Source organism: Malaclemys terrapin, chromosome 8 (assembly GCF_027887155.1).
Source record: "Malaclemys terrapin pileata isolate rMalTer1 chromosome 8, rMalTer1.hap1, whole genome shotgun sequence".
Taxonomy (NCBI): Eukaryota; Metazoa; Chordata; order Testudines; family Emydidae; genus Malaclemys; species Malaclemys terrapin.
The window spans coordinates 107,820,874-107,834,453 of NC_071512.1; the positions used below are offsets into that span (position 1 = coordinate 107,820,874).

The 13,580-nt window shown below is 47.2% G+C and overlaps 1 protein-coding gene across 3 annotated transcripts in view; it reads left to right on the plus strand.

The window, feature by feature from the left end:
* KIF2C (kinesin family member 2C) overlaps positions 1-13,580 on the plus strand; it is a 53,880-nt gene that overhangs the window by 28,256 nt on the left and 12,044 nt on the right. For all 3 annotated transcript variants that reach the window (XM_054037011.1, XM_054037012.1, XM_054037013.1), the window contains 5 exons: positions 1,639-1,702; positions 2,681-2,772; positions 3,025-3,167; positions 6,354-6,558; positions 13,392-13,502. In XM_054037011.1, the coding sequence (XP_053892986.1) occupies positions 1,639-1,702; positions 2,681-2,772; positions 3,025-3,167; positions 6,354-6,558; positions 13,392-13,502 (615 nt within the window). The remainder of the gene's footprint in view (positions 1-1,638; positions 1,703-2,680; positions 2,773-3,024; positions 3,168-6,353; positions 6,559-13,391; positions 13,503-13,580) is intronic.

The window sequence follows — 13,580 nt, forward strand, 5'->3', positions numbered from 1 at the left end:
GGACACTGTCGAGGAATTGCTCGTGGATACGGATGCTCCTCAACCTAGCCACCTCCTCCTGTAGCTCTCCCACCTGCTGCCTGAGAGATTCCACCAGCAGGCACCTTTCACATTGGATGGTCCCCCCAGCCTGGATATCAGTAAGTGGAAATTGCAAGTTACAGTCTTTGCAAAACCACACCAGGATCTGGGTAGAGGCATCCATGCTTAGGCACTCTGTCTGGCTACAGGCACAGGTGGAGGAGACAGCAGCAGTGCTGGCACAGGTGTTGCGGGTCTTCCTAACCATCGTAAGCCTCCCTCTGTCAAACTCCTGTCTGCAGCCCCCTGTCAGCTGAAAGGGTTGTTTAAGCAAACAGTTAGAATGTAGTTGCTTTATAGGTATTAAGGGGAATCAAGAGAAAAACAGATGGAACCGGCAAGGGACCCTCGCCCCCTTCCTGCTCCCTTCCAAACTCCCTTGCGAAACTCCCTGTTAGCAGCCCCTGTTTTCAATGCCACATGGAAAATTTTGCTATCTTGGAGTGCAATTTTTTTTCCTCTCTGAACAGAGGAAGTCAGGTTACATTGCTAAGATCCCAAATTCTTGCTTGTAGATAAATAGTTGGCTGGAACTCATGTGACTTCCCCTTACATTTCATAGCACCTAGAGGGTCCCTTTGTCCCAGGCCAGGGGTTCCTAAGCTCCTTGCTGGCATGACCCCATTTTAATGAATTATTTCTTCCTGGGACCTCAGACGGCATGAAGGACACAATTTTGTAGAGCAAAATGATGCACTCCACACAGTGTGGCCTCTCGTGCATCATATATATGCACTACATACATGCTCTCCAAAATGATACCCTCTGCACAGTGTGACCTCACACACACTGTACATGTGAAGTGACTTTGTGCAGAGCAAATAGTGTCCTCCACACATTAGGGATTGCTATGACCCCACGTGCTGATGGCATGACTGCACTTGGAATAGGGTTACCATATCATAGAATATCAGGATTGGAAGGGACCTAAGGAGGTCATCTAGTCCAACCCCCTGCTCAAAGCAGGACCAATCCCCAACGAAATCATCCCAGCCAGGGCTTTGTTAAGCCTGACTTTAACTTCTAAGGATGGAGATTCCACCACCTCCGAAAGAGCTGGCTCTGCATCCTGAATGATTTCTCCTGCTGTGTCCACAGCTGCCGGATCATACCCATCCTGGCTCTGGCTTCCAGCCCTGGGAAGGGGGAGATAGCTGTCATTGTATCCCAGGCCTGCGCCAGCCACCATGACCAAGAGCGACATTGCCCCCCACCTCGAGAGTGAGGCCACAGGCATCCCCTCTGCAGTGTTCTTTTTGGGAACCTGAAAGATAATCCTAATTTGGGGTTGCAAGCCACAGTTTGGAAACTACTGTCCTAGGTGCTGGGGAAAAACGTGGTTGTCACACTGACGTGTTAACTCATTTTGAATGTTTGGAACTAAACTACATCAAGCTGTAGTTTTATCCTGAATTACATTGCGTAGCATCATGTCTAGATAGTCCATTGAGCTCACAGGCTGTTCATGTGGACTCTTTTCCTAGAATATTGTTGGAACTACAGTTGAGTGATAACTTGGCTTGCTATCTATAATGGCTTTTTTTTTTTTTTAAATAGACTATGGGAGGCGACTTCTCCGGGAAAACTCAGAATGTCTCAAAGGGGATATATGCTTTTGCATGTAAGCTGACTCTTCTTTGTTTTCAAATCCAAGTTGTGTGTAGTAATTTTCTTTCATAAAAGACTTCAATAACTTCTCACACATTTATATAAAATAAAGGCCTTATGGACTTTACTAAAGTTCTTTATGAATAAATATTTAAAGAATTCCTATAAACCCTGATTATCATATGTTGTCCCCAATAAGCACTGACAAATTTAGTTGCAATATTTATGTAAATTACCAACTATAGATATTACCCAATATATAGCTTCTGGATATAATGGTATTAACAGTAACTTTTATTAGAGCAAAAAAAATTAATCAAGATCAAAACAAGGTCTCTGAGGCAGAGACCTATGTTCTTTGCTTCATGTTTGTTTAATGTGCGTAGGGTAGTGCTGGTTCCTAGCAAATTAGTAGTAATAGCTTGGCCCTGAAGGAAAGTTAGTTGTTTTTTTTTTTTTTTGGGGGGGGGTGGGGTGGGGGGGGAGGGAGTGGTGGAAGGAGTTGGATTTACTTTTGAACTCTCCCTTTCAGAAAATAGAGGAAGATTCTAGTTTTGAACTCTACCTGCAAGTCTCCTTGTCTAGGAATCCCAACTAATAACACTCTAGTTAAAAAAACCAAAACAACCAAGTGATTCAAAGCTATAGAGGATTGTAATGTTATGCCAAGTTAAAACTTGTCTGTGTTAACCAAGCCAGAAAATAAAATCGTTGCTCACTGATAACTTCAGAAGTAGCAGCTCCCATAATCCCTTTCTTTTTTCAGTCCTAATGAGGACACAGCTGAAATCAGATTCACTTGGAGGTGTCTTACTGTTCAGATAACTCCACTACTATCTGGCTGGGGCATTTGTCATTCCAGCTACTAGATACTATAACTGCCTTGCTGTGAAGCACTTTGGAAGGGGCAGAATCCCAGAGGCAGCTGAAATTGTTGCTCTAAAATCTGGTTAGGTCATGTTGGTTTTTTTTTCTTCCTTTCCCCCATCAGCACGCGATGTCTTCCTCCTTCAAAGCCAACCCAGGTACAGGAATCAAGACCTGGAGGTCTATGTGACATTCTTTGAAATATATAATGGAAAGGTGAGATCTCGTGTCTTGACTTTATCCTGAGTTTTTTTGACTCTGCATTTGATACATGGTACGATTTTTATTTAGCTATCTGCATGTCATTGCTGGATCATGGGCCCTTTGTGCCTCTGGTATTGAATTGGAAAGTCCTGGAGTATGCATTTCTCGTATGCATAATTCCATGCTATGTACCTGTCCTTTAAACGAGGAAACTGTGAAATAGAGTCTTTACGTGTGCCTCTCCATCTCCTTGCTCAAATACAGGTGTTTGATCTCTTGAATAAGAAGGCAAAACTCCGAGTGCTTGAGGATGGAAAGCAGCAGGTCCAAGTGGTTGGCCTCCAAGAAAGACAAGTCAGCTGTGCAGATGATGTGATCAGAATGATCGAGATGGGCAGTGCCTGCAGGTTTGTCTCCCTGGGCTTCTGCTTCCTTAATGTTTTTTTAGCTTTCCAGCCTTTATTTCCTATTACAAGTTTTTGTAGGATATCTATATAGCCAGGCTTAAAATAAGGGGTAATGAACATTGTCCCCCAATAACGAGCACGTGACTCAGCACCTTGACTCTAAGGGAGAGGAAGAGAATCAGCCAGTAGACCCAATCCCAGAGATAGGAAAGCATGGACATGGGTGTCTTACAATAGGTTTTAAACATGGCTAGCTCATGCGTAATATTCAAAACCTATCAAGATAACTGTCTGGTTAACAGTACCATGGGATGTCTGGGACAGCACCTGTGCACTACAGGGTTCTGAGTGGGAGGCAAGGACTGTCTAATGCAAATTGCTGGTCATGGAACAAATCCGAACTCTTGAAGGCTCTTCCTATACCAGGGTTGAAAAAACAGTGGTGACAGCATGGCTGTGCACTGCTGATTCCACATGTTGTGGTGGCTTCTCTGTGAAGCTCCCCTTTGGTAGCTAGTTGAGTTTTAAGGCTTGGTCTACACTAAACCCCCAAATCGAACTAAGGTACGCAACTTCAGCTACGTGAATAACGTAGCTGAAGTCGACATACCTTAGTTCGAACTTACCGCCGTCCAGACCCAGCAGGCAGGCTCCCCCGTCAACTCCGCGTACTCCTCGCAGCGAGCAGGATTACTGGAGTCGACGGGGAGCACTTCTGAGTTCGATTTATCGCGTCCAGACTAGACGCGATAAATCGAACCCAGAAGTTCGATTGCCTGCCGCCGAACCAGTGCGGTAAGTATAGACAAGCCCTTAGAGAAGTTTTTCCTCCAGTTCAGTAGCAAGCAATCTTGTCATGACTCTGAAGAGGCTAGAAGTGCAATACAAAACTTAGTTTAGAGCAGGCCTTGTGTATCACACTGAATATCTGCATTGATCTACCCTAACCCATTCTTAGTCTAGAACTCCCTAAGCACATTCAACTGAACTTGACAATTGAATTTTTTTTAAATCTTTCCAAACTCTAATACTTCCCACAGCAATATGTTATGAAGAGTTTCTTTGTCTCCCTAAAGGTGGGAGGGGGAACTTGCCAGCCTTTTCAGAGTGTAGATGGTAATGGAGGTCAGGGGAGGGTGGGGTTATGAAGGTAGCTTATCTACCATCATGCTAAATGTCCATACCCATATGTGACCCTGTCTCAGCATGCCCAGGATTGTATGTCACCTTTTTATCCCCAGCCTCTGGCATGAGGGAGTTTATCTTGTGGTAGCTGGGTGTCAGCTCTTGTACACAACCAGCCTTTCAACCACTCATGCTCTCCTCAGGATTCTGCCAGTCCTGTTTTGCTTTGCAGGCTATTAGGTGCACCGCAGAAGTATCCGCCTCTAGTGTCTGGTCCCATGCACAGTAATTACCAAGTCTGCTGTCTCTCCCAAAGGGAATTGTTTGATTCAATATAGGATTCACACTTTGCTTAATACCACAATACTGAGATGTAGTTATAATACAAAAAAGAATCAGTTTATTAATAAAGAACAGAGATTCACATGAGTAGTTGAGTAAGAATATTAAGATCAGGTTACAAATAAAACAAAATATCAAATGCAATCCTAAGTGTACACTGAATAATGATTACCTTTCCTATTCAAACAACTAGCGGTCCTCTCCAGAATTCAGTCTTTGACAGAGCTGCTGGGTTTTCAGTCCATAACCAGGGTCCAGATTTTCATGACTCCTTCTGTGTCCTACAAAGGGGTTCTTTTCCCTTCTTTGGTAGTCCAGTAAATCTTTGAAATGCACCCCCGAATCAGACTTCTTCCCAGTTGCTTGTTCTCTAGTATGCTGGTGCTATGTTGAGTTCACATCCCCTCCCCATCAACCTGTTTTTCCTGTTGATGCTGCATGCAAATGGGGCTTCCTTTGTGTCAGCTTTACCATGCTTAATTTGCATTGTACAGAGACTTGCCTTCCCTCCTGTCTGGAAGAGAATCTGTTTTTCTTTGTTTAGTTACAGATTTTAAAGCATAGTATCAGTAGGCACACACAATTCATCATGTAGTGTCAGTGCATACATTGCACAATAATAGTGCCGACCAGTGTGTCATCCGATTCCATTTGATACTGCACAATACTCCTTCTTGGGTAAATACTCTGAAAGCAGTGTGTTAGGTGTAGTGGGTTTGTCAGGCCTGATAGGAGTTGCTGACAGAACAGAGAGCCCTTTGCCAGCTAGCATTGAGGGATTCTTAGGATCACACCATATACTTGCTGAAAACGTGTAGTGCTGCCCTGCAGCAAACCAAATCTGGACCTGTCAACCCTCCAGGGGTTATTAATTAACATACTTAAAAATCTTTTTAAGGATTTCAGAGCATCTACAGTGCATCAGATGGCATTAACTGCTGGACTAACTTGACTGGTACCCAAGTGTGAATGGTACTAAACAATGGGTAAACTGTTCCAAAATAAGGAACCTGTCTCATCTTGCAGTGTAAACACAAAACATGATATGGCATGGTGTGTGGTCTATTCCAGGGTATAAATGGTAGGGAAACGGAATGAGGGTTATAAGGCTTCAAGAGAGGGCAGGTATCATTCTAGGCATTAAATACCTGTAAGGAATCTGAGTGTAGTCAGTCAGAGGCATTCTAGCTAGGCAAGCTGATTCTGTACCCTGAGACATCTCTAATTGCTGGCAGTGCACACTCAAACTACAAAACATCAAGGTCAGACTTCTGAGGCACAGGGGTTGATGTATTTCCTGTTACTAGTTGGGATTGGTGGTAAACTGCTTTCTGAAGCATTTTTCTCCATGCAATCTGGAAAAATGTTCCTTAGTAATAGTGACCGCCTCCATATACAGCTTCAAAGTCTCTTCAAGAGATGTTTGATTTGAGTCTCAAAGTGCAGCCAATAATGGGAGTGTCTGCAAAGGAGTATAGCAGAGAAGGATTAGGGCTTGATTAAATCAAGCTGTGGGAATAATGAAATGACTTTTTTTTTAATTCAGTTGTATTAATGTCTGGAAGTTTTTGTTAAAACCAAGCAGATAAACTAGACTTTTTACTGACTTCATTTGTGAATAGCTTATGAATGTTCTTGCTTAGTGCTGGGGAGCTAGGCATGAAAGATGCTTTGTGATATCTAAAATTGTAATAAACTTCATCCATATCTCCACTGTAGGACATCTGGACAGACCTTTGCAAACTCTAGCTCCTCACGGTCACATGCCTGCTTCCAAATCATACTACGCAGAAGAGGGAAATTACATGGCAAATTTTCCTTGGTCGACTTAGCTGGAAATGAGAGAGGTGCAGATACTTCTAGTGCTGATCGGCAGACACGCATGGAAGGGGCAGAGATAAACAAGAGCCTTCTGGCTTTGAAGGTAGAGTAGAACTCAGAGCAATGTCAATGTGAATCAGCAAAGGTTGGATGGAAATGCTATTGGATTATCTAATCCATCTTCTTGCAATGCAGGGCTGTTCTTTACAGGATGCTTTTTTAGTCTTTTTTTTTTTTTTTTTTTTTAAATGTACAGAGTTGGCCTCCTTTGAGGACTGTCCATTGAAAGTTATGCTGCACGTCTTTCCATTCAGAATCCTTTTGTCAGGAGTCTAATAGCTTAAACATGCATCTGACGAAGTGGGTATTCACCCGCAAAAGCTTATGCTCCAATACATCTGTTAATCTTAAAGGTGCCACAGGATTCTGTTGCTTTTTACAGATCCAGACTAACACAGCTCCCCCTCTGAGCTTAAACCTTGTCAGCCCAGGGACTGCTAGAACATTCTCTGAAGCGCTACCCAAGTAGTGTATTTAAAAATCCAAGCAGTTAGACAATCCTAAGGTGTTCCTGTAAGTCCAATAGCTAGAAGCTCTGAGGCAGGGGCCATATCTTCCTTTGTGTCTGTATAGCATGTAGCAGAATGTGGCTTTGACCCTGCTTGAGTCCTCTAGGTGCTGCTACAATAGCTTATTATTGACTAGTTCTTAGAGTGCTTGCTCATGTCTATTCCATTCTAGGTGTGCGTGTGCCCACGTGCACGGCTGTCGGAGATTTTTGCCTTAGAGGTATCCAGGGGGTCAGCTGTGGTGCCCTCTTGAGTGTCACGCTCCTGCATTGGTATATTAGGTGCCGCCGGCCCTACACTCCAGTTCCTTCTTACCGCCCGTGGTGGCTAGTCGGAGCGCCCTTTCCTTGGCTAGCGGTTTTTCGTCCCTTCTGACTTCGAGCCTTAGAACTGTGTAAATAATTTTGTTTATAGTAGAGTCCCAATGAGGATCTCTGCTTGGACTGCAACAGGCCTATACCTGTTAGTGACCCCCCAGAGCAGCTGCCTGAAGTCCTTCACATGCGACTCCCCCAAGCACAAGTGTTGCATTTGCAAAAACTTTCAGCCCAGGACCAAGAAAGAGCACGACATCCATCTGAGGGCCCTCTTCATGGAGGCTGCTCTTCGCCTGGCTTCCAAGCCTTCCTGTCCAGACTTTACCCCTAGTACTTCGGTCTCTGTGTGTAGCGCACCCCTGGCACCGGGATCAGCCCAGCACCACTTTCCATCACTGGTGCCCAAAAAGAAGGCCAAGAAGCATGTCTCCCCGGCACCAGGCAAGAAAGACCATGGGGTATCAGGCAAAGGTCCCAGTTCAGGCTGCCCGCCCACACTGGAGCCACATGGACATGCCTCCCCAATCGGGGCCCGTAGCCCCCCAAGGGATCCGCCACTGACTCCCAGGAGCTGCAGGGGACCCAGACTTGTGGTGGGGCAGACTCCTTCCCAGACTCTACTGGTGCCTAAAGAGCAGAGGCCTCTATCAGTGCTGACTGCACTGTCTGTGCTGTAGGAAGTGGCAAAGGCTCCCTTCGAGGGCAAGCCAGCCATCAGGACGCCCCAGAGGGCAGTTGAGTGCTGCTGATCCCCAAAGCCAAGGCAGTGCTCTCCCACTCCAGGCCACAGATCTCCAGCTTCGCCACCCAGGTCCTTGGCGGTTCGCCCAAGATCACCAGCACCACAATTGCAGTCTCCGCCCTCTTGACGTGGGTCAACTAGGGGGCAGCACCAGTCAGTTGCACTGGCACTGTTCACTCTCCCACCGGTCGTCCTCTTAGCAGAGCCCCATCCCCCGCATTGTGGGAATAATCTCCATTGCGTTATCGGTCCCCCCCGGCACCAGTCCTAGAATTCCAAGCACTGGTCTCCAGCGGTGATGGTTAGCCAACAGACACAGGCATCGACAGCCCCACCGTGGTTACCGGAAGGGGTTTCCTCTGGCACAGAGGGAGTTCAGCCACTCGGCGAGGCATCACCGGCACGATTGGGCACTGGAGGCTGCGTCGACCTCTGTGATGCCGCCTTAGCAAAATGGCTAGTGGCCAACACCATGGTCCTGTTGGCGTGTGTGGGGCATGCCTGTGACACTGATTCCCCCTTTGCGCCATTCATTGGCTGCCACCTCGGAGCAACAGTTGACAGTACCAGGTTTGGAGTGCGAAGCACATTTGGTGTTCAGGGTAGAGGAGAAAGTGCCCATCCTGAAGCCCTCTTTCCCCCATGGGGGATGATTCCCCGGGGCCTCCCGTGGCAGTACAGTTGTCACTATCATCCTCCCCGGATAAGGTGGTGGCGGGGTCTTGGAGGGCCAGCCCACCAGACAATTTTGAAGAGCACCAGGCCCTGCTTCGATGGGTGGCCAACAACTTGGGCCTAGAGGTGGAGGAGATGGCCAAGCAGGCGGACGCCCTGTTCAGTGTGCTTCCGGTGTCCACCCCTGCCCATATTGCACTGCCAGTGCATGATGTGGTATTAAAAAATGCCAAGACCCTCTGGTAAACTGCATCCTCCATCCCTCCCATCTCCAAGAGTTTGAGTACCTACATACCCCCCCACTTCCAGGCTCGCTGGTCGTCTTGATGGGCAACGAAAAGGACAAGCAGGGGCCCACCAGCTCAACCTCCAAAAATAAGGAGGAAATTGTATTCGACAGCTAGCCTTCAGTTCCAGGTGGCAAACCACCAGGATCTCTTGGGCAGATACAATTTTAACTTCTTGAACTTACGAAGGAAGTCCCATGAGTCCCTGCCCCAGGACTTGGCCCAGGAGTTTGACACCCTGGGGGGGAGGGTCGGGTGGCAGGAAGGTGCTCCCTTCAAATGGCGTGGGACGCGGCTGACTTGGCGGCGAGGGTGGTCACATTGGCGGTGGTCGTGAGGTGCAGCTCCTGGCTTCAGACCGCTGGCCTGTCCCAAGAAATGCAGGCGTCAATTCAAGATCTCCTATTTGATGGGAATGGCCTCTTCACAGAGCAGACTGACTCGTGGTTGCATGACCTAAAGGACACTTGGGCTGCCCTTTGCTCCCTGGATCTGCATACGCCGCAATCGTCGAGGAAGCAGTTCCGGCCGCTGCCACCAAGGCCTTGGCAGCCTTGACAGGGGTCTGCAAAGAGAAGGGATAGAGACACGAGCTTTAGTCATCACTGCCCTTCCTCCTCCTGCTAGCCTGCACAGCCCAGCCCCCTAAAACATCCCAGGGGCCAGAAACGCTCATTTTGAAGGTGCGCTCGAGAGCAACGTTCTGGTCAACTCCCTGGATCCACCTTGTTCTTTCCTCAACCATCTTCGTCCCTACCATTCGGCCTGGTCGCGGGTCACCTCGGTCACCCCTCCCTTCCACCCCCCCCTCTTCAGGGACCCTTCTCATGAGGTCGAGAACCTCCTGCACCTGGGGGTGGTGGTGGAGGAGGTCCCTTGGGACATGAAGGGACAGGAATTCTACTTCAGCTACTTCCTAATCCCCAAAGCAAAAGGGGGCCTCAGACCCGTTCTGGATCTGCGATGCCTCAAGTCTCTCAGGAAGTTGAAGATTTGCATGGTCTTCTTGGCCTCCATCGTCCCCTCCCTGGTGTAGTAGGAAGAGAGACTGAGACATAGCCCCTTGTATTAGAGGCCTGGTATGAGGCAAGATCTGCTCACAATCTGGCAAAAACAGGGCTGATATTGCAGAAATACACATTCCTAAGAAGTGCTAGTCAGAGTATTCATGCAAACCGATATCAAGTGGTACCAGAACCTCCCGATAGCAATGATAGTACAAAAACATTACCCAAGGATAACAGGAACACGCTGATGCCTCCTAAAAGATAAGGTCAGGATGACAGTATGTAAAGGAGAGGTTTTGATTGAAACAACATGTACAAGATGATGGGTGATAACTAGTGATGTCAGGGGGCAGTAACTAACTTGTTTGTCTCGGGGTATAAAGATGTATCTCAAAGGAAGTATCTTTGTCTGGCCTTAGGGAGGAACGGAAAGTCCCGCCATTCACTGAGCTGGTCAGTTGTTATGGGCATATATGTATTGGTGGTCCAGTAGAGTCTGTGGGATACTGCTACCATGCTTTGTCGACAATAAACCTAGCTGGATGGCTTTGTCTCTTAACGGCTCTTGTCATTGGACAGTTCACTCACGGTCTGCCGTGCCAGCTGTCTGCACAGAGCTGGGACCACACACCCACCTACCTACCTACCCTCACTGGTGACCCCTGACTACTGATCAGGTAAGTAAACAAGCAGTCATCTGTAGGAATCGTGATCTAACATAACAAAAAACACAAGCTAGGGAACCCCCTTAACCCCTCCCTACAAATCCCCTGGTTTTTGAAAGGTCTGGAGTGCCTCTACCCGCACATCAGGGATCCCATCTCTCCCTGGGACCTGAACCTTGTGCTGTCGTGGCTCATGGGTCCTCCCTTCAAGCCTCTAGCTTCCTGCTCCCTTCTCCTCTCCTGGAAAGTTTCTTTCTTGGTCGCAATAACGTCTGCCCATTGGGTCTCTGAGATCAGGGTGCTTACTTTGAAGCTGCCCTATACGGTGTTATACAAGGACAAGTCCAGCTGCGGCCACACTCAGCATTCCTGCCCAAGGTAGTTTCACAGTTTCATACTGGCCAGGACATATACTTACCTGTCTTCTTCCCAAAGCCTCATAAATTGGAACAGAAGTGCAAATTGCATGCTCTGGACGTCAGGAGGCACTTTTTTCTACATCGTCAGGACTAAGCAGTTTCATAAGTCAACGCAGGTGTTTGTTGCAGTGGCAGACAGGATGAAAGGTTGCCCAGTGTCTGCTCAGAGGATTACATCCTGGATCATGGCCTGCATCCGCTACTGCTACAAGCTGGCAAAAGTGCTGTGACGGGTTGGATCACAGAAACCCCCTGGGGGCTGCCACCTGATGTGCCAAGACTACTTCTGCCCTTGCTTTCCTGCCCTGCAGCCTGGGACTTCAGTGCCCTGCCTGGTTTGAGCCAGACCCGCTAGCCTGCTGCAAACCCAGACCCAGGATCTGAACCACGTCCCCTAACAGCTATAGGCTTAAATGAAAGCAATTTACAGAAGTGTTCCTGTTTTTAACACTCAGATGTCCAACTCCCAATGGCGTCCAAACCCCAAATAAATCCGTTTTACCCTGTATAAAGCTTTTACAGGGTAAACTCCTAAATTGTTCGCCCTCTATACACGGATAGTGTTTGCCGTCTTCCTCCCCCCTCCCCCCCTGGTATTAATACATACTCTGGGTTAATTAATATTTAAAAAGTAATTTTATTAAATACAGAAAGTAGGATTTAAGTGGTTCCAAGTAATAACAGACAGAACAAACTGAATTACCAAGCAAAATAAAATAAAACCCGCAAGTCTGTCTAATACAGTAAGAAACTGAATGCAGATAAAAACCTCACCAGTTACAGTAAGCGTCCTTTTACAGACTAACCGCCTTCTAGTCTGGGTCCAGCAGTCACTCAGACCCCTTGTAGTTGTTGCCCTTTGTTCCAGTTTCTTTCAGGTATCTTTAGGCGTGGAGAGGCTCTCTTTAGCCAGCTGAAGACCAAATGGAGGGGTCTCCCATGGGTTTAAATAGACTTTTTCTCTTGTGGGTGGAGACTCTCTCCTATGCAAAGTCCAGCTCCAAGATGGCGTTTTGGAGTCACATGGGCAAGCCACATGTCCATGCATGACTCAGAACTGCAGGTAGCAGCCATTGTTCACCTGCTACCTTGAACGTTCTCAAGTAGACTCCTTATGTGGATTGGAGCATTCCAAGATCCATTGTTCTTTAAGTGCTTCTTGATTGGGCACTTAACTTTGCAAATTCCTTTCTAAAGAAGCTGACCAAGTGCCTTACAGAGCTTACTTAGAAATCAAGCAAGTATACAGCCAATATTCATAATTTCAAGTACAAAAATGATGTGTACAAATAAGATGAATAGATTCAGTAGACCATAACCTTTACAGAGATGTTATATGGCACATGTAGCATAAAACATTCCAGTTATGTCCTATTTCCATAAAGCATTATGGGATACATTGTCACGAGTGCTTCCACCGGTGACTGTGACTGCTCACTCGACTAGGATGCAGGCTTCGGCAGCAGCCTTCCTAGCCCAAGTGCCGACTCAGGATATCTGCAGGGCCGCTACCTGGTCATCTAGCCACACGTTTACATCTCATTATGCGCTTACCCAGCAAGCCCGAGACAATGCTGGCTTTGGCAGAGCAGTGTTGCAAACCAGACGACCGTGAACTTTGAGCCTGCCTCCAGGGATACTGCTTGAGTCATCTAGGATAAAATCGACATGAGCAAGCACTCGGAGAAAAAACAGTTATTTACCTTTCGTAGGGGGTGGGGAGGGATAGCTCAGTGGTTTGAACATTGGCCTGCTAAACCCAGGGTTGTGAGTTCAATCCTTGAGGGGGCCACTTAGGGATCTGGGGCAAAAAATCAGTACTTGGTCGTGCTAGTGAAAGCAGGGGGCTGAACTCGATGACCTTTCAAGGTCCCTTCCAGCTCTGAGATAGGTATATCTCAATATAATTTTCAAGATGTGTTGCTCATGTCCATTCCATTACCTGCCCTCCTGCCCCTCTGTCGGAGTTGCCAGCAAGAAGGAACGGAGGGGGCATAGGGCTGGCGGCACCTAATATACTGACGCGTGAACATGGCACTCAAGAGGGTGCCACAGCCAACCCTACAGAGACTGCTAAGGCAAAAATCTCCGGCCGCACATGTGGGCACGGGCACACGCACACCTAGAATGGAATTGACATGAGCAATGCATCTCGAAGAACAACAGTTACAAAAGGTAGGTAGGAACTATTCTGTGGAGACTTGTCAACCAAGATGGCAGACATTACATTAATGGGATCTATTTTGCCCCTCCAGGAATGTATCCGAGCACTAGGTCAGAACAAATCTCATACACCTTTCAGGGAAAGCAAGCTGACCCAGGTGCTGAGAGACTCATTCATAGGGGCAAACTCCAGGACCTGTATGGTAAGTGTAAATGCTTTGTGGGCACCTTAAAATGCATGTTCTAATTCTCTATCAGTTTATCATCTTTGAGGTTCATAA